General features: G+C 36.9%; 1 protein-coding gene across 1 annotated transcript in view; it reads right to left on the bottom strand.

The window, feature by feature from the left end:
- Positions 1-198: 198 nt before the first annotated feature.
- LOC112051241 (monocarboxylate transporter 12-like) overlaps positions 199-27,945 on the bottom strand; it is a 48,018-nt gene continuing 20,271 nt past the window's right edge. Inside the window, exons 11-18 of the mRNA XM_052890157.1 lie at positions 26,148-26,229; positions 18,803-18,929; positions 18,164-18,313; positions 15,068-15,210; positions 14,617-14,722; positions 13,030-13,103; positions 12,542-12,688; positions 199-11,439 (exon numbers count right to left, since the gene is read on the bottom strand). Of these exons, the coding sequence (XP_052746117.1) occupies positions 11,303-11,439; positions 12,542-12,688; positions 13,030-13,103; positions 14,617-14,722; positions 15,068-15,210; positions 18,164-18,313; positions 18,803-18,929; positions 26,148-26,229 (966 nt within the window). The 3' untranslated portion in view covers positions 199-11,302. The remainder of the gene's footprint in view (positions 11,440-12,541; positions 12,689-13,029; positions 13,104-14,616; positions 14,723-15,067; positions 15,211-18,163; positions 18,314-18,802; positions 18,930-26,147; positions 26,230-27,945) is intronic.

The raw sequence follows: 27,945 nt of genomic DNA, 5'->3' as shown, positions 1-27,945 counted from the left end.
ACTTACATTTACTTTTAGAATAGTTACATTTATTACTATAATTATTACATATACGTTAACCTCACCGCCGGCATTCATTTATTTACATTCCATTTTCATTTACATTCATTCACGGGGGAATCGATAAATACCTGTAGCCTTGAACACATCACTTTATTTGTTTTTTTTTTACTTTCTCATGAACAAGGCTCGATGATGACGAAAATGTGTATATATTTTTTTTTTTTTATTTATTTAGACAGGCCAACAACATTTATGCACACAAAATAATTTACATAATATGATATAAAATAAATATACTGGAAATAAAGATTTAAAACATAAACATCAATAACTGGCTTGTACAGAAATACTTAGGATATAAACCTATATATATTCTATCGCAAAGGCATTAATGACCTTCCCATTAGATGACAGCAATGTATAGATAATAATGGCAACTATTTTGATTAAATAAATTTGTTAAAAATTAAAAAATAAACAATTTAGATTTTCAGTACAAATCGGCAATTTCATACTTTAACCCCTATTATTATCCCCGTATTCCTACGGGAACGAGTACCACGCGGGTGAAACCGCACGGCGTCAGCTGGTATGAAATAAAACTCAAATCCATTTCAAATTTTATATATATTTTTGTCATGATTATAAAGTTTACAGTACACATAGAGTAGCACTTACATTTACTTTTAGAATAGTTACATTTATTACTATAATTATTACATATACGTTAACCTCACCGCCGGCATTCATTTATTTACATTCCTTTTTCATTTACATTCATTTACGGGGGAATCGATAAATACCTGTAGCCTTGAACACATCACTTTATTTGTTTTTTTTTAACTTTCTCATGAACAAGGCTCGATGAAGATGAAAATGTGTATATATATTTTTTTATTTTATTTATTTAGACAGGCTAACAACATTTATGCACACAAAATAATTTACATAATATGATACAAAATAAATATACTGGAAATAAAGACTAAAAACAAACACTGGCTTGTACAGAAATACTTAGGATATAAACCTATATATATTCAATTCAATTCATGATTTCTTTAGTTATTAGGATAAGTTAGCTTAACTTTCTCAATAAAAAAAAAAAAATCAATAGGGTACTTGACTCGTATCTAATTTATTAAAAACAATAATAATTCATTCAAAAATCATGTATTTTTTTCCAATTTTGTCTGTCTGTCTGTCTGTCAGTCCTCCAGTCCAACCTGCCCAGGAGTGTGAAGAATAATTGTACCAAGTTTCGTTAAAATCCGTCGAGTAGTTTTTGTTTCTGTAACGAACATACAGACAGACAGACAAAAATTTTACTGATTGCATTTTTAGCATCAGTAGGTATCGATCACTAATCACCCCCTGATAGTTATTTTGGTAATGTATTTAATGTACAGAATTGACCTCTCTACAGATTTATTATAAGTATAGATAATACGGTTGACACCTCTATATAAAACAGTGGTAGATGATAGTCATTCACTGTTAAACACAATGATTTTATAGAATAAAATCTTTGAATATACATGACTTCTAAGCAATTGTAAAGCCCACTTGAAATGAATAAACTATTCAATTTCCAACTTAATTTTAATGCCTACAATGTAAATCTGAGATAATAACGAAGCTTTACGTCTCGTTAATAAGTGAGTGCTGGTGGGCACCTGTAAACTTAAACAGCAATATTTATAAATATATTTAAAAAAAGTTTTAGCGGCACCATCATCAAGTCTGCAATCGGCCAGCGATTCTGTAGGTACTATTTAACATATTTATTCATTTATTAGTTGTTAAGCTTTATTATATTCTTGAATATGTGAACTGTTTAGTATAACTATGATTAATTTGTCGATCGTAAAATGTTTCTTTAAATCGAGCTGTTTAAACCTGCAAGTGGCTGGACCTCAGACTAAATACATAAGGACCCAAATTCACGACAGTGTTACCAACTCTCCAAAATATTTATCCCTAAAGTTGGTGTCAAATACCCCTAAAATCGCCTTAATTATTGAGTTGTCCCCCTAAAAAATATAAATTCATAATAATTTAGAAATAATATGCTGTCATATGTATCAAAAGTCTATATTTAATACAGACAAAATACAACGTCTTTATCTGAAGATTCAGATTTTTTGAAATTATACATGTTGACAATGAATAAATTTCCCAATTTTTTTTATTCGAAGAAAATTGCCTCCAATTGCCTCAGAGTGGTTGTAGAATAACGTATTATATGTCGTTAAAGTCGCTAGGCCAAGAAAGAAATATTAAAATTATCATCAATTTAAAAATATTAAAGAGTCAAAAAATCCCTGAAAATACCCCTAAAAATTTCAGACCCATAAAAAAATCCCATTTCACTTATTTGCCCCCTAAATCTGGGGGGAAAACCCCTAAGTTGGGAACCCTGATTCACGATATCGAGCTGTATACACCTCTAAGTGGCTGGACCTCAGACTAAATACATAGGGACTAGTATCGCACCCAAATTCACGAACAAAATTTTCTGCCATTTTCTAAGGAAAACGAGCTTAAATTTCATACATATCTTATACTAAACCAGCAGTTTTGTTCGTTTTTTAAACCATTTAACTACACAAGAAGGTATTTTTACAGAGGTTTTTAACCGATGGACACGATTGTAAACTATGAAACGTCGATTCTATAAAGACAGTGTTTATAATCGCATAAGATCGTTGATCATATACTTTGACAGAAAAATAATGTCTTGCGAGGCAGGTCTTTATCTAATTAGTCTGAGGGCTGGACACATTCTCCACATCATTGTACATATACTTTTTTTATAACATATACTGTGTACTAGCTGTAGGTACGTCAAATAAAATTAAAAAAAAATAATAAAATAAACATTTATTAAATTTTAAGCATCAAACTACTTCAAAGTAAAATGAACCGCTGTTATTAAAATTACACTTTAAATTACTTTGATGTTTTAACTTTAATCAATGTTTATTAATATGGCCGACAGCGTTAATCGGGCCTTGTTCATGTTGTATTAAGCAGATACATTTATAGCCATACTAAGTAATTCATTTTAAATCATACTTCACTACATATATATAATAAAATTGGTTGGACAGGTTGTCTGTGTATATTCAATGGTTAAAATCGGGATTTTTTCATCAAAACCGTGTTACTTGTCACTAATAGCTGTTGATTGTATTGGAATATGTACCGATCTTTGTACATCGTTACTTCGCCGCGTGAACAAGCTGATAATTAGTGTGTCAAATAGTCCAACACGTATTTCCAAATATACAACAAACTAGACAACAAAACGAACTTTTTAACCTAATATTAAATTTAAAATATGAATGTAAAAGTAATATTATGTTAAAACAACAAATAAATCAATCCATAACAAACATTGTAGATTTATATTACCTAATATACCACAGCCATTCTTGATGAGTACTGTTTACCAACAAACAAATTAACAAATTAATTAACAAGTTCTTATATTAATGAAAATAAATTTGATTGATAGCCTTAGAACAATTAGATATGGTTAATATATTTTATAAACTTACTTGACTTCTTAAAATTAATAATTTCTTCATATTGACATTTAATATTAATAATAATTTCATTATGTAAATATAATTGTATTGTATTCTTAATGTATTGTAATTTTTAGATATAATTTTCTTGTTTATTTTTTTTTTAATTTTATGTGACTTATTTTTTATTTTAATGGCTTTTAGTTTATTGTAATCCGACATTTTTTTTTAGATATTAATTTGCATTGTATATTTTTTGACATTTCATTGCTGACAACTGTAGATTTGACATAAGTTATTTTAATTAGTGAATGCTGTGATAACCTGTAATTAGCTGGGCAATAACTTAGTATATTAATGTAAATTATTGACATGTGACATTGTATCAGCTGTTGGTTGTCCTTATTAATTAAATAAATAAACAAACCATACATAATTTAAAATAAATAAGTTATGAAATGACATGCGTTTTCTATCTTCATTTCTAATTTCTTTGTTGGTAAACAGTACTCATCAAGAAAGGCTGTAGAATATATATAATATTACCTGCGATAAGGTACTATTATATATATATAAATATACCAACACAAATTAAATAAAGTGTAGAATTGACTGTCAATAAATTAATAAATAAATGCATAGTTCTCCTGTATCATATAAATCAAATAAGTACGAATTTATTATATTCATATGATGCAGTTTAATGAAAAATGTGTTAGTTGCCTTCATGTTGTATTTTATACAGAGTGCTCAGGAGTATTTCCCATAACTTCAAGGCGTTGATGAGTCCATTTATTTGCCGAACCACATAACTTATATTTTTTTAACTAAAAAATAAAAACTTTTTATGTTTTCATACAAAATAATTAATTCAAATAATTCCGTCTATCCATGTAACTCACGCTTTTATCTATCCTTGCATTTTAAAATACTTAAAACTTGGATATTTCATAATTATAAGGATGTGTTTATTTTTAAGATGATTTTTGAGATCATTTTGAGATCTATTTACAATATAAATAATATTTACCCCGAAAATATTAATTTTAGAACACATGTTCCTTGAACATTTTTAATTAATTTTCGGTAAAGAATATACCCTCAAAGTTATGGTAAATACTCCCTAAGATAATCATACCTAAAGAGTAATCTCCAAATGCGCGATCTGTGATACTTATTTCACAGCGACGTATAGACTATATTTGCGTTTCTGTCACCTGTCTATGTCATTGTCGATGAGAGAGATAATGTCAATGTCATTGAGATATTTAAATATATTTTGTTAACCTTAATAACATTAATAATTATGCCAACTTACAATGAACGTAACGTATTAAGTAATTTTGGGCTAAAATCATTAACAATTAATTAATTAACAAAACATAAAAAGGAGGCATTGACAGGTGTCAGAAATGCAATCTCTGAGCGGCCGGACTTTAAAGTTATTCCCAACAGATCAACTACTTGACAAGTTTTGACATAGTTCCGTGAGCCGAGCGATTGACAGTGATCACCGAGTCTATAGATCGTAGATACAATATAATTAACTTATTGCTTATTTCCCATGATATCTTAATTCCTTAAGCTTTAGTTCAAGTTTAGTCGAACCTATATCATTATACAGGGTGCTCCTAATTAATGGATAAAACACAAATGTAATGAAAACTGTTCAAATTAGTTTTAGATAAGGTGGTGTATCTACTAATTGAGTTTTATCCATTAATTACAGGACACCCGTATATACATTTTAACAACTTTTAGAAAAGAAATTGTTTTTTTTTTTTTTTGGTTTTTTTCCTTACATATCTATTTTTAAATATAATTGGTACATACATGATTATATTTTTTTCTTATTAAATATGTTTTTTTTTTATTTTTAATGACGCAATAAATTCGCTTGTAAAAATCATAATTGGCAGGAAATTAATAAGTATTCCAAATAGTACCTACTATAATTTTTGTTTGTTAAAATTTGACAATCTTATTTATAATAATATGATAAGTTGACGTCAGTAAAATTGATTTTAAAACTATGTCATTCCTTATAAACTGCCTTTTTTATGATTTGCTTACAAACGAATTGACCGCGAGTTTTTTATTTATTTAGTTTTGTTCCTTCTAAAAGTTGTTATAATGTTAGATTATAATTAATAAAATTTCATAAATCGCATAGGTATTGTGTAAAATCAAGCATTTTTTATCATAGAGTATAAGTGGCGTGTGTTTTTACAGTTAATTAGTTATTTCACTAAGAACTATAGTTATGTTTCATTTACATAATCATAAAAATGACACGAGCTTGCACTACGCCGTTAAAATGTGGTCTTGAGGACTTTTTACTATCTCGGACTCCTGATGTGTTTTTGGTGGAAGTTTGGCTGTTGTGTAAATCAAATACAGTTTTATTTAATTTAATCATAGCATTAAATAGTTAAACAATTAAATTGTTCGGCAAATAAAGGAACAATTTTTATTTTTTTTAATTGAAAAGCTCATTTTTAAGGCATTTGATTGAACACTAAACTTAATATTTTAAATATAGATAATAAATATGAACAATAAACAAAGCATTTGTTTTCAATATCTATTAGTAAAAGTAAAAGTAAGTAGATTCAAATTATTTTCTTTTTTTTTGTTGTTGTATTCTATCCCAAAGACTATAGACTCGTATTTGGTACCTTTGTTTATACATCTTTATTTATAATCACTTTTATTACACACTAGCTAATGACGCGTGGTTTCACCCGCGTGGTTCCTGTTCCCGTAGGAATATGGGGATAATATATTCGCCTTCCTCGATAAGTGGATAGCCCACTTATCGAGGAAGGCGAATATAATTAACACTGAAAGAATTTTTCAAATCGGACCAGTAGTTCCTGAGATTAGCGCGTTCAATCAAACAAACAAACAAACAAACTCTTCAGCTTTATAATATTAGTATAGATAAAAAAAGAATTAACTACTGGTCATGAATAATTGAATTTGTAGATTAAACATAATTAATATAATTGAATTTATTCTGGTTTACAAATAAATGTAATTTATTAATGTAATTATAGTGATGTATATTTCCGCTTTATGCTTTAAAAATTCTATATTTTACCTGTAGCCTTTAAAGTTTTTGATGGTTCCAAAGATTCTCTTCGATACAATTACAATGAACAAGAGTCAGATTTATTATTTCATATTTTTATAGTTCATCGATTTTCATGCAAATAGGTAGATGATGAAAGTAAGAATTTATTATAATTACGAATTAATGCAATTATCTATAAAAATGTGGGTACTCACTAAAATATCATAGACAATTATTAACATCAACAACCGTTTTTTTGTGAAAATCTAACGATTCATTTATTTTTATTCTACTATCTACAGTCAGTACAGTGTATGATTTGGTTATTTTATTTGTTTTTTTTTTTATTATTAACACATATCTACCTATTCTACAAAATTATTGGATATATTGATCATGATGACGAACGTATTATGGTTTTATATGAATGCAATTGGTTGGAACCAATATTATTTGCTAACACATTTCTATAGTATTGATTTTATTAAAAACACATATACCTACTAAAGTGATTTCACATTAAACATGAAAATGAATGTTTTTTCCACACTATTCCACACTATTTTTTTATTAGTATAAACGTTTTCGATATAATGTAAAAAAGAAACACCTCTACTAAAACGAATTTGTATGGTATTATGAATAAATATGAATACACTCGGTTTCACTTTCATTTAATCTAATATGAATATTACTAGAAATAATTTGATATTATTGATAAAAGTGATGATATATAAAAAATCACATAGAATATGAAAACGAGTGTTTCAATATTTTTCACTTCTCATACTCGGAAAGTAGTGTTGTTTTGATCTGAGTATTGGGTGGAAAATGCTGCTTCCCTACACAGGGAGGGAATAACTCATACAAATCACTTCCCACCTAAGGGCCAAAATGAACTTTAAAAATAGAACTGCTGTCATTAGCTGTGAAGAGTTTTATGTTTTTTTTTTATTTGTCCCCAACTAAATTCGGGGACAGGCAAAGATCGTTGACCATACAGCTTGTTCAGACGTCAATGAAGTTCTAGAGGAAAACTTTTATGTAAAAAGTAAAGTAATTATAAAAAAAAAAATGCTACGGCCATGTGAGTTTCTAAACAGCCAGTATAAATTTAGCGCAAACTTCTTAATCGGAATAAGCCGCAATAACGTATTGAGTTCCCTAAATAAAATTTGAAAAATTTGTTACATAACAGTGACGGAGTTTAAAAAAAATTGAATTCCTACTCGGACTATAGCCGCCCTCGCTACGCTCGTGCGTCTAAATACCTCGGGAATTGATTCTTTCCACCCTTGGTTAACAATCTACTATTTTATATGTATTTCCTGACAATCACTTTTTATTTTAACAATAGGTATCTTATAATGATTTGTAGAAATCTACACTACAAAATTATTTCATGTTGCATTTAAAACGAACGTATTATAGTTGTATATGAATACGAATACGTGGGTTCGAATCCGGTCCGGGGCATGCACCTCCAAATTTTCAGTTATGTGCATTTTAAGAAATTAAATATCACGTGTCTCAAACAGTGAAGGAAAACATCGTGAGGAAACCTGCATACCTGAGAATTTTCTCAATTCTCTGCGTGTGTGAAGTCTGCCAAACCGCATTGGGCCAGCTTGGGACTATTGGCCTAACCTCTCTCATTCTGAGAGGAGACTAGAGCTCAGCAGTGAGCCGAATATGGGTTGATAATGATTATGATGATGATGACTAGTCCTTAAGTAATTAGTCTGAGTTTTTGGTACATGAGGCTTAACACTCATGCCTCATGACTTATAGAAGTGGCGATATGGAGTTTTGACCCACCATGCTGCTTCAATATGGACTGGCTGGTGATAATTTCTTCAACGGTCATTAAGAGATGGTAATGATAAAGACCTGGACCGATAGATCAACGTACTACTAGACTTTGATAGTAGACTTTAATAATAGTAGCGAAAGGTCTATTTTACTTTGACTACGAAAATATATTCATAAACAATGAAAATTGGAAGTATTAATTTTTGTCTAAGCGAATAGCGAAGCGACTTTAAAACCATAAACGTAAGGTTCAATTTAGATTAACTACAAGTCTTTTGATTTACTCACAAAACTGAAATTGGTAGTTCGATTGAAAGATGAATCCTAATCCTCGTTCTTTAGTCTTTAATACTAAGTACATAAGGTACATTTTACTCTAACTACATTTTTGTGGTATACCCTCGAAATAAAAATTGGAGCTTCAATCGATAACTACGCAAATAGCGAGCTCCTACTGATTTACGAATAAAGACTTTAAAATCATTATCGTAAGGTTCATTCTAGTTTGACTAAATTTGTTTTAATGTACCTACCTACACACAAAAAAGGTAGTTCGATTGAAAGATGAATCCTAATCTTCATTCCTTAGTCTTTAATACTAAGTACATAAGGTACATTTTACCCTAACTACAATGTTTTTTGGTATACCCTCGAAATAAAAATTGGAGCTTCAATCGATAACTCTGCAAATAGTGAGCTGCTACTGATTTACGAATAAAGACTTTAAAATCATTTCCGTAAGGTTCATTCTAGTTCGATTAAATTTGTTTTAATGTACCTAACTACACACAAAAAAGGTGGTTCGATCAATAGATGAATCATAATCTTCATTCTTTAGATTTTAATACTAGTTACATAAGGTACATTTTACTCTAACTAGATTTTTTTTTCAAAATGAAGAAATGAGATTCAATCGGCTTTGCGAATACGAATATCTCAGTGTATACGAATTAGGATTTTAATACAATTTACATAAGGTCCAATTCCGTTTGAGTACAATTTTTTTTCGATATATTATCCTCGAGGTTTGATATTCAATTGATATATGACTGTGTAGATGAAGCTCCTACGGTATATGAATTAAGACTTTATTGCTATTAACATAAGGTTCAATTTACTTTGAAACGAAAATTAGTTCTTCAATCGACATTTGACTCTGTGAATACGGAGCTCTCATTATAAATGAATTAAGACTTTAAATATACTAACATAAGGTTCAATTTACTTTGACTAATGAATTTTTTTTCGATATACCCCCGAAATGAAAATTAGTTTTTCAATCGACATTTGACTCTACTAAAACGGAGCTCCCACTGTATATGAATGAAGACTTTAAATCTACTACCATAAGGTTCAATTTACTTTGACTAATGACCTTTTTTTTCGATACCCTCGAAATGAAAATTAGTTTTTCAATCGACATTTGACTCTACGAAAACGGAGCTCCCACTGAATATGAATTAAGACTTTAAATCTATTAACATAAGGTTCAATTTACTTTGACTAATGAATTTTTTTTCGATATACCCCCGAAATGAAAATTAGTTCTTCAATCGACATTTGACTCTGCAAGTATGGAGCTCCCACTGTATATGAATTAAGACTTTAAATCTACTATCCTAAGGTTCAATTTACTTGGACTAAGTAACTGGATTTTCGATTTACCCACGAAATGAAAATTAGTTCTTCAATCGACATTTGACTCTGCGAATTAACTAGCTCTTAAAGAACATTAATTAAATCTTTAATGCTACTAACATAGGGTTCAATTTACTCTGACAAAAAATTGTTTTTTTTTTTAATTAAGTTAAATCTACAGCTGTCGACAACTAATAGTAAGTTGCTGTGTATACGAATTAAGGCTTTAATAACACTAGGATAAGGTTCGTTTAAGTCTGACTAAAAAAATGCTTTTTGTTCTCCCAAAATTAAATAAGATTTTGAATCGACGGATGATTTTGCGATTACAGAGCGCAGAGGTTTACTGTACGTAAATTAAGACTTTAACACTAATAACATAAGGTTCAATTTATTGTAACTAAAAATTGTTTTCAATAGATATATGAACTAATGAACCTTGGTTCTTTAATGGATACATAACTTAGCAAATAAGAATCTCATAGTGTACATGAATTAAGACTTTAATACAATTGACATAAGGTTCAATTCACTCTGCCTAATAAATTGTTTTTGATATACCCTCAAAATGAAAATCAGATCTTCAATACGCAGATGACACCGAAGAAAAAGTTGCTGTGTACAATGTACATGAATTAAGACTTTAATACCATAAACATATGGTTTATTTTAGTTTGACTAGAAAATAAATCGATATACCCTCCAAATGCAAGTTGGTGGTTCAATCAACAGATGTCACCTGTAATAGGTATCTGTTGTGTACACGAATTAAGACTTTAAAATAATGAACATAAGGTTCAATTCAGTTTAACTATGCTTTGATTTACCTTTAAAATGCAAGTCAGATCTTTAAATAGGCACATTACACCTTGATAATGTAATTGCTGTGTATACAAATTAAAACTTTGATACCATAAACATAAGGTTCATTTTAGTTTGACTAGATTTTTTTTCGATATACCCTCAAAATAAATCAGAACTTCAATCAGTAGTTGATACATCTAACAGTTGCTGTGTACACGAATTAAGACTTTAGTACCACAAATATAAGGTCCAATTCAGTTTAACTACAATATTTTTTGATATATCCTCGAAATATATGTGAGATCTTTAAATAGGCAAATTACACCTTTAATAGGTGCCTTGTACACGATTTAAGACTTTAAGCCCATTAACATAAGGTTCATTTTAGTTTCACTTGAAAAAAATTTGATATACCCTCAAAATGCAAGTTGGTAGTTCAATCCACAGATGACTCCGAGTCTTCGTTCTTGGTGCTGAGGTGGAAGGCGATGACGGGAACAGTTCCCAGCACCATGCAGGACCCCATGCCGTAGAAACACCATGAGTATCCTCCGGTGACGTCACGGAGGAGACCTGTAATAAATATTAATTAATAAATATACATATATTATGGTTCCGAGACTTGGTTGCTAACTATGGGCCTCATAAAAAGGCTCAGAGTCACACAGCGGGCGATGGAACGAGCTATGTTATGAGTATCTCTGCGTGAATAAGAAATGAGGAGATCCGCAAAAGAACCAAAGTCACCGACATAGCTCAACGAGTTGCGAAGCTAAAGTGGCAATGGGCGGGGCACACAGTTCGAAGAGCCGATGGACGTTGGGGTCCCAAAGTGTTGAAATGGCGACCCCGCACTAGTAAGCGCAGTGTTGGTCGACCCCCCACTAGGTGGCTGACGACATCAAACGAGTCGCAGGGATTCGCTGGATGCAGGTGGCTCAGTATCGTGATGTTTGGAAGTGCCTACAAAAGGCCTATGTCCTGCAGTGGACGTCTATCGGCTGATATGATGATGATGAAATATACTTAAACAATATACACATCATTACTTAGCCCCAAAGTGAGCGTCTAGCTTGTGTTATGGGTAATAAGATAGCTGATTTCATTATATTTTTAGGATACTGTTCGCGCTCGCGCTCTGTGTTGGTGTCAATCAAAATTCTCCGTATAACTGACATTACATGTATTATGGGTCTGTGAAGTATTAATCTGTGCCCGCGCGTTTCGGTCCTGTCACGGTCGCCAGTTTTTGTTGATGAATGGCAGCGTTGATTAATAAAAAGCAACTTCGATTCTTGCAGCAGTTGTAATAATTTCTTTACATTTTTGGGTAAGTAAGAGCAGACATGTTGGTGAAAAAATTTGACAATGAAATACGACGCGTGCACCGAAGTGACAAGACCGAAACGCGCGGGCACAGATTAATACTTCACAGACCCATAATACATGTAATGTTAGACGGAGAATTTTGATTGACACCAACACAGAGCGCGAGCGCGAACAGATACTCAGAAGTGGGATTATATAAAATAAGAAAACCAAAGTCGAAAAAAGGTAGAACGGCAGAAAGGCGAAGGTGGCACAAGATCGAACAGTTTCTGAGCGCGCTTCCTATCCTATAAGGGTTCCTATTATTCGGAAATATAGACTCTTAAAAAGGATATAAAGATCTCACCAGCAGTGGGCGGCACGGAGACAGCAGCCAAGCTCTGGAACATGCGTACCAGCCCGTACGATGACGCGATGCGGGCTGTCCCGAATGCGTCCGCCAGCAGTACTGGTACGAGGAGGAACCAACACCCGAGACAGAGGCCGTAGGCGCCTGGAAGTTAAAACATGATGATTAATTTCATGACTAACAGCCATCCTACAGTTCACCCTCGTAGTTCCCGTTCCCGGGAATACGGAGATAATATATATCTGTTGATATTGGTAAAATAATTTTCAAAATCGGTATATCCAGAGCACAGATTTTATCAATTTTCTACGTGTGTGAAGTCTGCTAATCCGCATTGGGCCAGCATGGTGGACTATGTGGCCTAACCCCTCCTATTCTGATGGGGGACTCGGGCTCAGCAGTGAGCCGAATATGGGTTGATGATGATGATGATATATATGCGAGGTATTAGTGTGATAGTACGTGTGATAGTATAAAAACATTACCTGATGCGATAGCCAAGCCCCACCACGACGTCAAGCTAGGCAACGACAGCACAGCAATGCCGGCGACTAATATGCTGTAATATAACATAAATAGTTTAAAAAAACTAGAAAACACGCTTGATACCCATATTGTAGGGTGCATTTCAAATAGCCTGTCCACCGTCTTGAATGTCCATATTGGATTTAAGTCACGTAACTATTTCTTTCGTATTCCTGACAGCAAACCCTTTCATTTGATATCCATATCATGGGGGTGGATTTCAAACAGCCAGTCCGCCAACTTGGGAAGGCCGCCATATTGAATTTGTAATGACGTTTCTTAGCTAGTCAATGTATTGTCATCAGAACTCAGAGCAAAATTTCATCCTAATCGAGACCGGGAAATGGGTCAAATTAAGATTCCAAGATTTTCTTACATATATAGTTACAGGTGAAGCTAATAGAAGCGTGTTAGTAAGGGTTTAATAAGAAATAAGAAAAGTTTATTGGTAAAGGAGATGGTCCATTTCAGTTGAAATCTTGTACCCTGTATCATTAAAATTTTAAAAATACAAGGATTTTACCAAAATTTATTAAAGTGAATAAATCTAACTAAATAAAAAGAAATAAGTAAAACAAAAACCCAAGTGTTTGAGTTATATCAAGATGGCGCCCATAGAGCAACTATGACATGACAATTGACAGCAAACGTCAAATCGATTACTGTAACGAAAACGTCATCAATCCGCCATTATTACCCATAGTAATGTTGCAATTCTTGGGAGATAATGAATATTATTTCGTAAGAATCAAAGTACATTCGTAGATTTGTGTAATCAAAAATAGTTGAAAAAGATATCTTCTTTTATTTCCGCTAGGGTACAATGACTGGACCTGGGCTCCATACAGTTTTGGACCATCTCCTTTTCAGTTTAGAATTACAATGGCAAGCCCTTAAACTAGGTAAGTCCGTGTCCTAAAAGCCAGTGACTTCCCTTAGGAAACATGGTCTTTATAAAGTTGATGCCGCGCGGTTTCACCCGCGTGGTTCCCGTTCCCGTAGGAATACAGGGATAGTATATAGCCTATAGCCTTCCTCGATAAATGGGCTATCTAACACTGAAAGAATTTTTCAAATCGGACCAGTACTTACTGAGATTAGCGCGTTAAACCAAAAAAACAAACTCTTCAGCTTTATATATTAGTATACATTATCTATATTTATAGTCTTTATTCGTCGATTCTCTTTCTACAAACGCTAACGCTTCGAAAACAAGAAAAATGTATGGGTATGACAGATCTTGATCACGTGACTTCGATATCGATAGCAATCGTGATCCCCATACATTTTTGCTGTATCGACGTGTCACTTGACTACAGGCCCAGCCCCCCTAGCCTAGTGGCACGTCAATTCTCTTTCTACGATCACTAACGCTTCCAAAACTAGTAAAATGTATGGGAATGACAGATCTTGATCACGTGACCTGTCGATAGCAAATGTCATTCCCATACATCTTTCTAGTTTCCGAAGCGTCAGCGATCGTAGAAAGAGAATAGACGTGCCTTTTGGCTAGGGGGCTGGTCTAGATATCGCCAAAAGTAATTCACCTCAGTATATACGCCTTTCGTCTGCAGAACAGATGTAAATCGCACAGATAGCCGAGACCTAGGCGACCGCATAGGTCCAGCACCGCACTGATGGCTACCAAGTGACCTGATAACAAAATGAACATTAGAGAGTTACGGGAATAAAAGACCCCGTCACTTAATTTTAAATTATGCTTAATAGTTAATACCACATATTGGATATAAGTTAATATTCATCCCCTTTTAACATTCCAGTTATAAAACCAAGTTCATGTTATGGTCTTTGCACGATGAAGTCTAAAATTTTTTGAGCCACAATGCAAATAAGACACGTTTATTTTTATTTATGTTATTTAATCCAAAAAAAAGAGTTTAAAAAGTTTCGTATGTAAAAGACCCCGTATCGCTCCAAGACAGTTGCAGTACGGGGTCTAAAATACCCGTACGCTAATTTACAAAACAATCATCTCACCGGCAGCAGCCTTGCTATGTCCAACTGCGACGGTATACGCGGGCAGATAGTACAACGCGTACGGAGACCCGCAGGACATCAGCGCCACGGACGCGCACAGCAAACCGAAGCGCCACGACTTGAGCAGTGACACGTCGAGGTACCTGTGGAGCGACCAGTCGACCGATCAGTTGCTACGAGTTCCTTGACTACGGGTGGTATTTACATGCACTATTAGACTACAATCCCTTGAACAAAAATTACCTGTGAAAACTCAACGTGAATAAAGCTTAGAAGGCTGTTACTATATCAGAAAATAACTCTGAACACTATGCCGTCATTTCTGAGCGGTACAGTGGTGAGTACGCGAATAAATGGAATTCCTTAGGTACAAATGATAAATTAAGACTAATGGGGATGATGACTAGGTTTGAATATATTGATTTTTATGATACCTTCGGGTAAATAAGGTCAATGTTAACTAATTTATACATATAAAGCAAAGATTGACTGGATATTTGCAAAATAAATAAGAGTATAAAATTTCAAAATCTATTAAAAAACTTTTATCGTAATTAGATGAAAATTCATACAGTTTTAGCTTCCTTACATTAAATGTGTCATTTTTTAAATATATGAACTATAAACATAAACGCAGAAACAACAAAGATATTAGTAATTTTTTTTTAAACGCCCATACAAATCTAACGATCATTAATTGCCTACGACGTCATAAGTTCGTACCATTTTGTATGGGGCGTTTTTCAGGGATCCGCGGCAGCGCCACAAATCTGACCCTTTGAATCCCTGTAGTTCCGAGAGTAATGATCGAATATACTTTCACAAAATTGCTTTACTATTAGCATACTCTTAATTTATATACAATTTAAAAAACTGTCATCATCCCTATTATAATTGTACGGCTTTGTTATAGTAAAGATGATTAAAAATAAATGTCGAAAATCTAATGCCATACTTAAATGGTGGTGCCGGAAGTCAGAACAAACTTTTAATTGTCGACAATTGCAGAAGCAAAATAGATCATTTATTACTGTACGGCATTTGTGCAATTCATTTTGTACACATATACAAATACTTTACCCGAAAACGCCGTATATATTTCTAGCGCAGGAGTCGAAATATAAGGGTCGCAAGCCTTACTCTTCACTCGCGTACTCACCTGTACCGCTCAGAAATGACGGCTTAGTGCTCAGAGTTATTTTCTGATAAAGTAACAGCCGTCTAAGCGTTATTCACGTTGGGTCATTTCACATGTAATTTTTGTTCAAGGGCTTTTAGTCTATATTTATATTATTATAATCTTGTGATATACACTGATAGCATAAAAAAGGACTAGCAGCGTGACGGCATGTACACCGTCATGCTGCTAGTGCGCGAAAAAAAATTTAAAAACGTAAAACATCGACATGTAACATGGCTAGAGATCTGTTATGTAATGAATGCAATATAATAAATAAAAAAAAAACAGTTTGTTTCAGAGTCTCGCTTGATGACCACCGCTGCATCAGCCAATCCAACGCCTTCAATACCAGCACCTTCAAATAATGACAAGGCATTATTCAATCAATCCAATAAATTCCATCCTTTATAATATTACCCGTTAGCACGAATGAAATTTTTCCACTAATAAAAAAATTAAAATTAGCCTAATTTAAAAAAACAGCGTGCAGTCTGTCTCCGTTCTTAAGAAGATGGTCCATTTCAGGACCACTCTTGTACTGTACCCCGTATCATTAAAATTTTAAAAAATACAAGGATTTTATTAAAATTTATTAAAGTGAATAAATCTAACTAAATAAAAAGAAATAAATTAATTAAAAACCCAAGTTTATGAGTTATATCAAGATGGCGCCCATAGAGCAACTATGACGTGACAATTGACAGCAAACGTCAAATCGATTACTGCATTAAAAAGGTCGTCTATCCACCATTAATAGTGTTGCATTTCTTGGGAGATAATGAATATTATTTTGCAAGAATTAAAGTAAATTTGTAGATTTGTATTATCGGAATAGTTAAAAAAATATCTTCTTTTATTTCCGCTAGGGTGAGTGATCCTGGACTCCATACAATTTTGGACCATCTCTTTTAAGCCTAATCGGTTGAGTAGTTGCGGCATGGGTGAGTAATAAACAAACTTACATACGCAAAACTTTGCCTTTGTGATATTAATACTTTTCACCTCATCATTAGATTAAAATTACTTTCTTCCTTTAGCTCGAATTTAGTGTGCTAAATTCTACTTTAATCGATGTTTGTAACTTTTTTAATTTCTTCCCGTTGTATCCCACGCTACGCTCAGGATTCGACTTTTGAATCCTTTGCTTCGTTAGTGATGCAATAAACGGCAAGCAGTTATTTAGTAAGTTACAAGGGCACGTAGCCAAATTAGACATCTATTCTCTTTCTACAAACGTTAAGACACTTCGAAAACTAAACATGGCGAAACTATAAGGGTTCCTTGTGAATTTATGAATATTAGTATTAAGTTTTTCTTTTATTTTTTCTATTTGTTTCATGTGTTTTCTTGAAAAAAAAACTTTGAAATCCCGATGTACTAGTTATACCAAACAATGCACCCAGATGGCACAGTTCACGATGGTTCCGCTAACAGTTCCAGTCAAAAATACTGCGCATGATTACCAATGCTCCTTGGTACATCAAAAATGATCGCCTGCATCGTGAACTAAAAATTAAAACTATAAAGACAGAAGTTGCACACTCAATGAGAACATACCAAAAGCGTATTCGTAAACATCCAAATCAATTTGCAAGGAACCTAATGATGAAGAAACCTGGTACAACTTTCAAAAGGCTCAAGAGACCGAGCACCACAAGATGTCATGATATAGACATTACATTATTATATTTGGGAAAATCAGGGTAGGGGTAGGGTAGGGGTAGGGTAGTATAGGGTAGGGATAGGGAAGAAGTGCACATTAGTCAAAGCGAAGCTTGACCGGGTCCGCTAGTAATAAATAAATAAGAAATGTCATTCCATACATGTTTAAGTTTGCGAAAGAGAATTGATCTTAACTTGGTTAGAGGCCCATAGTAATAAACAAGCTTTGCAAATATAAGTATCAAGTAGTAAACCTCGATATCGTTCCGATGCAGCCGGTCTTCTCTTCTTTCTCTTCTACGTTCTCTTCTTTGACTTCTTCTGTCTTCTTCACATTGTTCGCCGGTTCTGTCAACTGGCTCTGGATTATTCTACTCGGTAGCGGTGGCTTGATGTATAATGATCTGAAAGATTTTCTTTTATTATGGAAAGGTAAGTAAGGTACCCAGAGTGAGTACAAGCAACGTACTGAAGCCAGTGAAATCCATTAAAAAAAGCAAAGTCACGCGTCTCTTTGATAACCGCGCAAACAAACTTTTTTCATAATTTGTATTTCAAAAGTTAACACTAACAACAATTACGTAAATTAATAAAATAATCTATGATTACCAATAAATAATGCATCATTATCAACCCATATTCGGCTCACTGCTGAGCTCGAGTCTCCTCTCGGAATGAGAGGGGTAAGGCCAATAGTCCACCACGCTGGCCCAATGCGGATTGGCAGACTTCACACACGCAGAGAATTAAGAAAATTCTCTGGTATGCCGGTTTCCTCGCGATGTTTTTCCTTCACCGTTTGAGACACGTGATGTTTAATTTCTGAGGAGACTCGAGCTCAGCACTGAGCCCAATATGAGTTGATAACGGCGATCCTGTAGTATAAAACTCACCGACTCAGCTGTCTGCCCCTCGCTTTGTAGACACACGTGCTGTCAGTAGAGAGATCCTCAACGGAGTGCAGTATGGAGGACGACCGTGTAGGTCGCAGTCTTAAACGTACCACTTCCCGGGGTAATCCTGAAATCATTATTTAGCCCTCATTCGCACGAGTTTTTTTAACGGTTTTTTTTTTGTTAAAAAAGCGTTCGAATGCAACAAATGCATTCCCAAGTAGGTATAGGTAGCTATGTTCACACGACAGCGTTTAAAATGTTTATCGAGCAGTGTTGCATTTTAAATAAAAGTTGGAAAATGACCATGAATTAAATTAAGAACGTAAATAAAAGCGCTAACGCTGGGTTTTGTCGTATTGCTTTTTTAACTCTCGTGCGAATAAGGACTCAACCCCTGTTACGTACATAAATATATTATACACGTAGGTATAAGTATAGTATACTTATATACTAGTATTATGTAGCCTGTACCTACTGAGCCGGTAAAATAAAATAAAAAAATTATATAATGATTTATTTATTTTGCTATCATCCGCGAAAATTCGGCGAACCCATGCGACAACGTCACCCAGGTCCGACAAAATACTCTCTAGCTGACAGATAATCATATGTATGACATTTTACACACTTGCAATAAAGGCCTACGACTATGCGTTTTGGAACAATTAGAAATAATAAAACATAATAAGTCAGGAATTACCTTATTAAATGAACAAATAGAGTTATCGAAGTCACCACTAATAAAAATGTTTGAATGCGATGCGAGATAAATCCCTTATATTATGAGTATCTTGGCAACGCCCACCTCTTGCCCCACCTACTTTTTTGTCTATAAAAGACGAAGCAAAGGTCGAAAACGACACAATCAGGTAGTCCCCTTCCGGGAAATGCCGCCGCGTCCCCCGCTATCCCCGCAACCCCCGCGCCACTCGTGACCCAGCGCCACGTGCTACCTGCTCAGGTAGTGCGCCCGCCGCTGGGCAGCCAATCCGCGGCCCGCGACCCACGTGTCTCGGCCTCGGGTCGCCCGGCAACACCGATTCCGGCTCCGTCCGTAGGGCCTAGCGCGCCTAACGCGCTCCCCGGGCCCTCAGCCCACCCAAAGGGCACTTTGCCACCCTCCCGCGAATCTATGACTCGCACTCCGGCCAACACGGTCCATAGGCCTTCCGCCATGGACATTTGCGATATCCCAGAGTCGCAGGGCTCACCGGCTCCAGTTGACGATGGCTTCACCGTCGTCGTAAGTAATCGAAAACGGCGAAAGGCTACTAAAACCGACGCTCAGCCCACTACCACTAGCAAGGTCACTGTGACCGAGAGCCAAGCTCGGTCACAAACCTTATCCGATTCAGACTCCGAAAGTGAGGACTCTCCTATGGAGGAACCTCGCAAGGAGAAGATCCCCCCAATGTTTATTAGGGACAAGGACGCATGGGCAAACAAAATTGTCCCCATACTAATAAAAAACAATATCCCTATTCCAAACGCCCAGCTTACCACCTTAGGTATTCGTGCGGAATGCGAGTCATCCGGTGACCATAGGCGTCTGACAGCTTTATTGAGGTCAAACTCAATAGGCTATCACACTTACGCTCTGAGCGATGAGCGAGTCCTCCGCGTAGTAGTCCGCGGTCTCCCCAAGGAGCTTGATACTGAGCTCATCAAAGCCGACCTGCTTAAACAGGATCTCCCCGTCCAGGAGGTACACCGAATGTACCGATCACGCTCAAAAGAGCCGCTAGACCTCTGTCTAGTGATCCTCGAGCTCTCTCCTGAGGGCAAGAGGATATACAACTTGAAGGCGATATGCCACCTCTCTGGCCTCTCCTTTGAGAAGCCCAACAACCGTGGCCGCATAGGTCAATGTCATAGATGCCAGACCTATGGACACTCTCAAAGGAATTGTTTTGCCCGTCCCAGGTGCGTTAAGTGCCTGGGAGATCACGGCACGATAGATTGTCCCCGCAAGGAACGGATCGCTGAAGTGCCCCCAAGCTGCGTGCTGTGCGGCGAAGCCGGCCATCCCGCGAACTATCGCGGATGCCGGAAGGCCCCACAGCCAGGCAAGCGAAGGGGCAGGGCAGCGGGCCGCAAACCGGCGGCACCCAAAAAGCCCGCTCACAGGTTTGTTCCAGCGCCGGTGCCTACCACCAACGCTTGGAACAAGCCATTGTACGGAGCGCCTAACGCTCCTAGTGCGGCACCGGCTTCTCCGGTTGCCAAACAGCCCCCGAGGGCCGCTCCTGCGGCCCAACCCCCTCTCTCGGCCCCTCAAGCCTCGTCCAAACCTTCATACGCGACTCACTCCTTCTCGGATGTATTCCGTATGGAAGAATACGATCTCTTCATTGAGAAATATAAAGTAGACCCCCTAAGGGCAATAGGCGAGCACAGTATCATGCTCCGCGCGATCGAAAACTATAAAAATTTTCTAAATGGCTCACAACGGTAGATTAAAACCACATTCCCTGACTGTCGGCTTCTTCAATGCAGACGGGCTCACCGATAAATTACTCGAGGTCCGCGAATGGATAAGCGACCACAAACCGGACATCTTTCTGGTGCAAGAGACCTTCTTGAAACCTAGCCTTCGCGATCCCAAAATAGGGAATTACCTAATGATTAGAAACGACCGGACCACCCAAAGGAAGGGAGGTACAGCTATATATCACAGAAGGGCTCTTCACTGCACTCCTCTTGATCCTCCCGAGCTTACTAACATGGAAGTCTCAGTATGTCAGGTCAGTATGACCGGCCATCCGCCGATCACACTGGTTTCAGTTTACCAACCCTGCGGTAAACGTCTCTTAGAGAGTGACATTCAGACACTCCTCTCCTTAAGTGACTCCGTCATTTTGGCCGGTGACTTTAACGCTAAACATACAAGTTGGCTCAACGCTTATAATAACACTAGCGGCAACACCCTAAGAAGACTGACTGACCGCGACGATGCTAATTTCATTTTGCTCACCCCCGACAAACCAACACGTTACCCGAGACTGACGGACACACGAAACCAAACTCCGAGCGTACTGGATCTGGCACTCCTAAAGAACATCACTCTTGAAGTGAGTCCTTTGGAGGTGTTCTCGGATCTGGCCTCGGACTCGGACCACAGACCAGTTATACTCCAGCTTGGCCCCCCGCCCTCCACGACCCCCCCGACCAAAACTATAATTAATTACGGGAGACTGTCTGAGCGTCTCAAGTCCTTGGCCTCACAGCACCTAGATCAAATTCCTGACGAGATAGAAACGTTAGGCGAAGCGCTCGCAGCTTCTTCGAACCTAAATGGCCATATTCGCGAAGCAATAAAAGATTGCACCAAGGAGGTCCCTGCCTTCAGCAAGGCCCCCTTGTCGTCGGACCTACGGGCCCTACTAACGGATAGAAACGCACAGCAAAGACGCTACGAATCTGAACCGACCCGACAAAACGCGAGTCTACTTTGGACTCTCGGAAGACGGTGCAAGCGTCGCTTGCGCTGGCGTTATGACAGACAATGGGACGACCGACTGAGAGAGCTCGAGCCATCGCACGTAGCCTTCTACGACGTGGCAAGATATCTCAAAGCCGACCGCCTCGCAGCCACCCCACCTCTCAAACGCCCTGGCCTCCCAAACGCGATCGAGGACATCGATAAGGCCGAATGCCTAGCCGACAGTCTGGAAGCCCAGTGCACTCCAAGCACTACGGCATTTGTAAAATCACACGCGAAAAAAGTGAAGTCCGAACTCACTTCTATCTTATCTCGCCCCCCGGACGGAGTCGAAATTACCCCTACGTCATGCGAGGAAGTCTCTGCGGTTATCAAGGGCTTGCGCAAAAAGAAGGCTCCGGGGCCTGATACGATTAGCAACAAAGCTCTAAAGCTTCTCCCGGTCCAGATAATCAACCTCCTGGTGAACATCTTCAATGTTCTCCTAGCTCACTGCGCCTTCCCAGACGCATGGAAAGAAGCCACGGTCATTGGCATCCACAAGCCGGGTAAACCCCGCGACCTCCCGACTAGCTACCGCCCAATTAGTCTTCTCAACACCATTGGCAAGGTGTATGAGATAATCATTTTGAATCGTCTCAAAGCCATTTGCGATGAAAAGCAACTTCTCATCAAACAACAGTTTGGATTTCGATGTAAACACTCATGTGTTCATCAAGTGCACCGCCTCACGGAGCACATTCTAACCGGTTTTAATACATTTCATAACCCCATCGCCACCGGGGCGCTCTTCTTTGACGTAGCTAAAGCGTTTGACCGCGTCTGGCACGAAGGCTTGATATTCAAACTAAACCGTTTCGGCGTACCAAACAAAATGGTACGCTTGCTACACAGCTTTCTGTCCAACCGCACCTTCAGGTACCGTATAGACGGCACTCTCTCTTCACCCAGACAGATTCGCGCAGGAGTCCCTCTGGGCTCCGTGCTCACCCCGCTTTTATACTCGCTCTTCACAAGCGACATTCCCACCGACCACCCGGGCGTACACGTCGCCCAGTTTGCGGACGACACCGCACTGTACGCGACGGCAGTAAACCGGGTCCACATTAGAGCCCGCCTCCAGAAGGCGGTAAACATTATAGGTAAATGGTTCCGCCTTTGGCGTATAGAAGTCAACCCAGAGAAAAGCGCAGCCGTGCTTTTCACCGGCAAAGCGGTCTCCCGTCTCAAGTCCAGACTCAAAGAAGTCTCCCTTTACGGAGCACCCATCCCCTGGCAACGTACTGCCAAGTACCTAGGCGTTACCTTCGATAACCGCATGAGCTTCTCCATGCACGTTAACAAAGCGAGAAAAAAGGCCGCATACGTAATGCACCGCCTTTACGCTATGATAAATAAGAAAAGTAAATTGTCCCTCCGCTCAAAGCTAACGCTTTATAAAACTACGATCCGTCCGATCTTAACCTACGCTAGTGTAGTGTTTGCCCACCGTCCAAAAGCGACCCTTAGGCCGCTTCAAACCCTACAGAATCGTTTTCTGCGTCAAATCACGGGCGCGCCGTGGTTTTTACGCAATAATGACCTCCATAGAGATCTAGAATTACCGACAATAGCTAAGTACATGAAACAGCTCTCTCAAAACTATTTTGACAGAGCTGCCATCCATCCCAACCAACTAGTGGTTGAGGCCTGCAATTACACTCCCAACCTAAACGCTAACTGCAAGCAGAGGCGTCCCAAGAACGTCCTTTACGATCCAGACGATGACATAACAACCGACAATGCTTCCCAGGTAACACAATCACAAGCTACACAGCGTCTTCGCCGGCGAAGACGAGGTCCCCGATATCTAACGTCACCCGGACGTGGGTTTTCTAACTCACGATCTTGGGGGCGTCCGGACTGATTCACTCAGGTCACGGTTACCTCCTCCAGAATGACCTTCTAAGCCGAGGTCCGAGTCTCATAGGAGACGCCCTTAGAGAGCCGTTCCGTCCTCTATCTTTCTTTCAGCCTTCGGGTCACATCAGGCGATGCTTCTGCGCTCGCCCAACCCCCCCGGTGACGCCGTAGTGGTTCCGCAGGGAGCTATCGGCACCTACTCAGACAGAAAAAAAAAAAAAAAAAAAAAAAAAAAAACGAAAACGACACTTTGCAATTGCACGGTTTAGAGTCAACATCTCCTGAGGATGCTCCGGTTTCGGGGTGAAACGTACGTAGAGAGTATTTTGTCGGACCTGGGTGACGTTGTCGCATGAATTCGACGAATTTTCGCGGATGATAGCAAAATAAATAAATCATTATATAATCATGATGAACTTCCGCAAAGTAACGCCTGCTTCTATCCAATATTTAAAATAAAAAAAGTCTTATAATGATGATACCGCGCGATTATTCGTTTACCGGTATAATAAGCATGTAAGTTTAACTATGCGCAGTAGCACATTTTCAGGTGTTAGCGACATACAGTAAGAGTTTCCACAAGAAACCATATCAACACGTTGACAACATTGGATACAATCGCGTACGAAAGTTTCGGATGAATCAAAGTTTCGGATCAACGATGCAAGACGATTTTACAAGGGCTAACTTGTAAAGAATAATAAAATAGTTTAAAAAACTAAAAAACATGATTTTAGTACGCACTAAAAATTACAAATATTGGATTTAAGGCACGTGACTATTTTTATCGTAATTCTGGCAGCTAACCCTTTCATTTGATATCCATATCACGGGGGTGGATTTCAAACAGTCAGTCCGCCATCTTGGAGGGGCTGCCATATTGGATTTGTAATGATGTTTCTTAGCTAGTTATGTATTGTCATCAGAATTCAGAGCGTGTGCTTCATCCTAATCAAAGACCGGGAAGCGGGTCCGGAAAGACGAGTTATGAACGTATCCATGATAACGAAAAAGACTGAACTGTGATGTAAATGTAATCAACAAATCAATAAACAAATGACTACTTTTGGTAAAAGAATTCCATGTTTTTAAAATGAAATTAATTAAAAATAAGAATTCTTAGCCAAACAAAAAATTATTTCAAAATCAAAATCAATCAAAAATCATTTATTTCAAGTAGGCTCAGTTTACAAGCACTTTTGACACGTCAGTTGACTATTTGTAAAGATTCTATCACCGGTTCGGAAGGCATCTGAGAAGATACCGGCAAGATACTCAACAGTTGCTCTTTTGAAAAAGTCATATTTTGATTTGAAATGACCTGATTTGGTATTGCAGATAGGCAATTTCATAGGTAAAGATATATTACATAGTTAGTTACAAGTGAAGCTACTACTATCATCATCCCTACTTATTGTGTGAAGATGATCTTCAAGCATCTTTGTCTATACAAATATAAAAAAGAGGTGAAGTTTGAAGGGGCTAATCTCTGGATAAACTGAATCGAATTTAAAGATTCTTTTACCAGTAGAAAGCCACGTTATTTATGAGTGTCATAGACTATATTTTATCCCTGTATTCATACAGGAACAGGTACTACGGGGTTCAAACGGACGCCCGCGACTTCGTCCGCGTGAAACTCAATGTAAACTTTCAACTACGAACTACGCTACTCTACCCCTACCCTACCCCTAAACCTACCCCTACCCTACCCTACCCCTAAACCGTTATCTAATTATTATTAATATGAACTTTATACAATTACAATAAAGCTCAAAACTACGTTTTAGTTAGAAAACCTTTGTATTGGAAAAAGAAAAGGGCTATTTTTATGGTTTTTCCGGCAATTATTCGATTTTTTCTCGCCGTAAAAACCATCCTAGAACTTCAACGAACATTTTAAAAAAAGAATTGGCGCAATCGGTCCAGGCGTTGTTGAGTTATGCGCTTACAAACGCATTTTGCGATTCATTTTTATATTATAGAAGATGCACTCACCCACAACTCCTAGAACGTCCATCCCCTCCGAATCTTCAGAATCCGACATGTACTGTGACGGTAGGGGGGGACGCGCCACCTGCTGAAATTGAATAATATGTCTATTTGACCATAAGGTCTACAATAAGCTAGGCACTACAAATTTTATTGAAATTAAATTTTGGATAAAAGCAGGCGTTACTTTGCGGAAGTTCATCATGATTATATAGTGATTTATTTATTTTGCTATCATCCGCAAAAATTCGACGAACCCATGCGACAACGTCACCCAGGTCCGACAAAATACTCTCTACGTACGTTTCACCCCGAAACCGGAGCATCCTCAGGAGATGTTGACTCTACAACGTGCTTTTGCAATTGCAATAAATCATTATATAATCATGAAATTAAATTGTTCAGTGCCAATATTATGTGTTATTAAAAGAATTTCACCCTCCACCAAATGGACTGACGACATCAAGCGAGTTGCAGGGATCCGCTGGTTGCAGGTACATTTATCGACATGTCACGTGATCAAGATCTGTCATTCCCATAGCTGGGAATTAACTCGTTAATCCGTTAATCGTTAATTAACGAAGTTAACATTTTGATTAACTGATCAACTTTTAAGTTAACTTTTGAAAATGTACTAACACTGGAAAGCGTTCGCCAGTGTATGCGCTAATGCGAAACTATAATGATAATTATACCCACGTTGATTTATATTCTGATACTCGTCCAAGTAAATTCAAAAAATTCAATTGTCACAAAAAATTTAAGAATCTAATGTAAAAGTAGCTTAATCTTGCAATGTCACTTCACTTTCAATATTTCACTTTATTTATTTATTTATTCATTTAAGTTACATTTCCACATGTCATAAATAAAATTTCATAATTATTACAAATGGAACCCTGTGAGGGTGTTGTAACTACAAAGTAAAACTTAACTTAACTTAACATAACATAAGATAAGATAAGTAGAGAGGCGGATTTATCGTTTTTCGGTCAAAAAATCATTAATTTTATAATATACTTTTTCAAGCAAAAAGTTTTTTAATGTTAATAAAAACTCATTAATGTTTTCCTTTTTCTTAATGTTTTGCGGTAATTTATTATATATTTTTATGCACATTTTGTGCGGGCCAGTACTGTGCATCTTTAAATTTGATTTTGGCTGTACCAAGTTAAAATTACGCGCGCTCCGTAATTTAATATTCTTGTATATTAATATTAATTAATCTGTGGTTAACGGTGTAGGTTAACGATTTAGTTTTAATGTCAGTAATTTTTTTTTTTGAATTGTAATCTTACCGTTTACTGTTTAACCCAAATAAAAAAAAAAAAATGTTAACAGATTCGTTAACTTCCGTTAATATGCAGAGGTCCGTTAATCGTAAATCCTCGGCGCGAAAAATAGGTTCAGACAAGGTATGAAACGATAAGTGCCAGCGGCAGCGAATGAAACAAAAACAAAACTATAGGGTTAAGTACCCATTAGTCAGTTTCACATAAGTTCACTTTCGCTACTATATAAAAATGCAATTTTACACAGTGATATTAACGGATTAACGATTAACGTTAACTTGCGTTAATTCTTCCGACATGTAACGTTTAACGTTTAACGAAGCTAACTTTTTATGTAGCGGATTAACGATTAACGAAGTTAACTGTTTGATTGACGGTGCCCAGCTATGGTCATTCCCATACATTTTTCTAGTTTTCGAAGCGTTAGCGATCGTAGTAAGAGTATCGACGTTACACTTGGTAATGGGGGTAGGATCGTGATGTTTGGAAGTCCCTAAAAAAGGCTTATGTCT

The sequence above is a fragment of the Bicyclus anynana genome, chromosome 27, assembly GCF_947172395.1.
Source record: "Bicyclus anynana chromosome 27, ilBicAnyn1.1, whole genome shotgun sequence".
NCBI classification, from domain to species: domain Eukaryota; kingdom Metazoa; phylum Arthropoda; class Insecta; order Lepidoptera; family Nymphalidae; genus Bicyclus; species Bicyclus anynana.
This window is presented reverse-complemented; position numbering and strand designations above follow the sequence as displayed.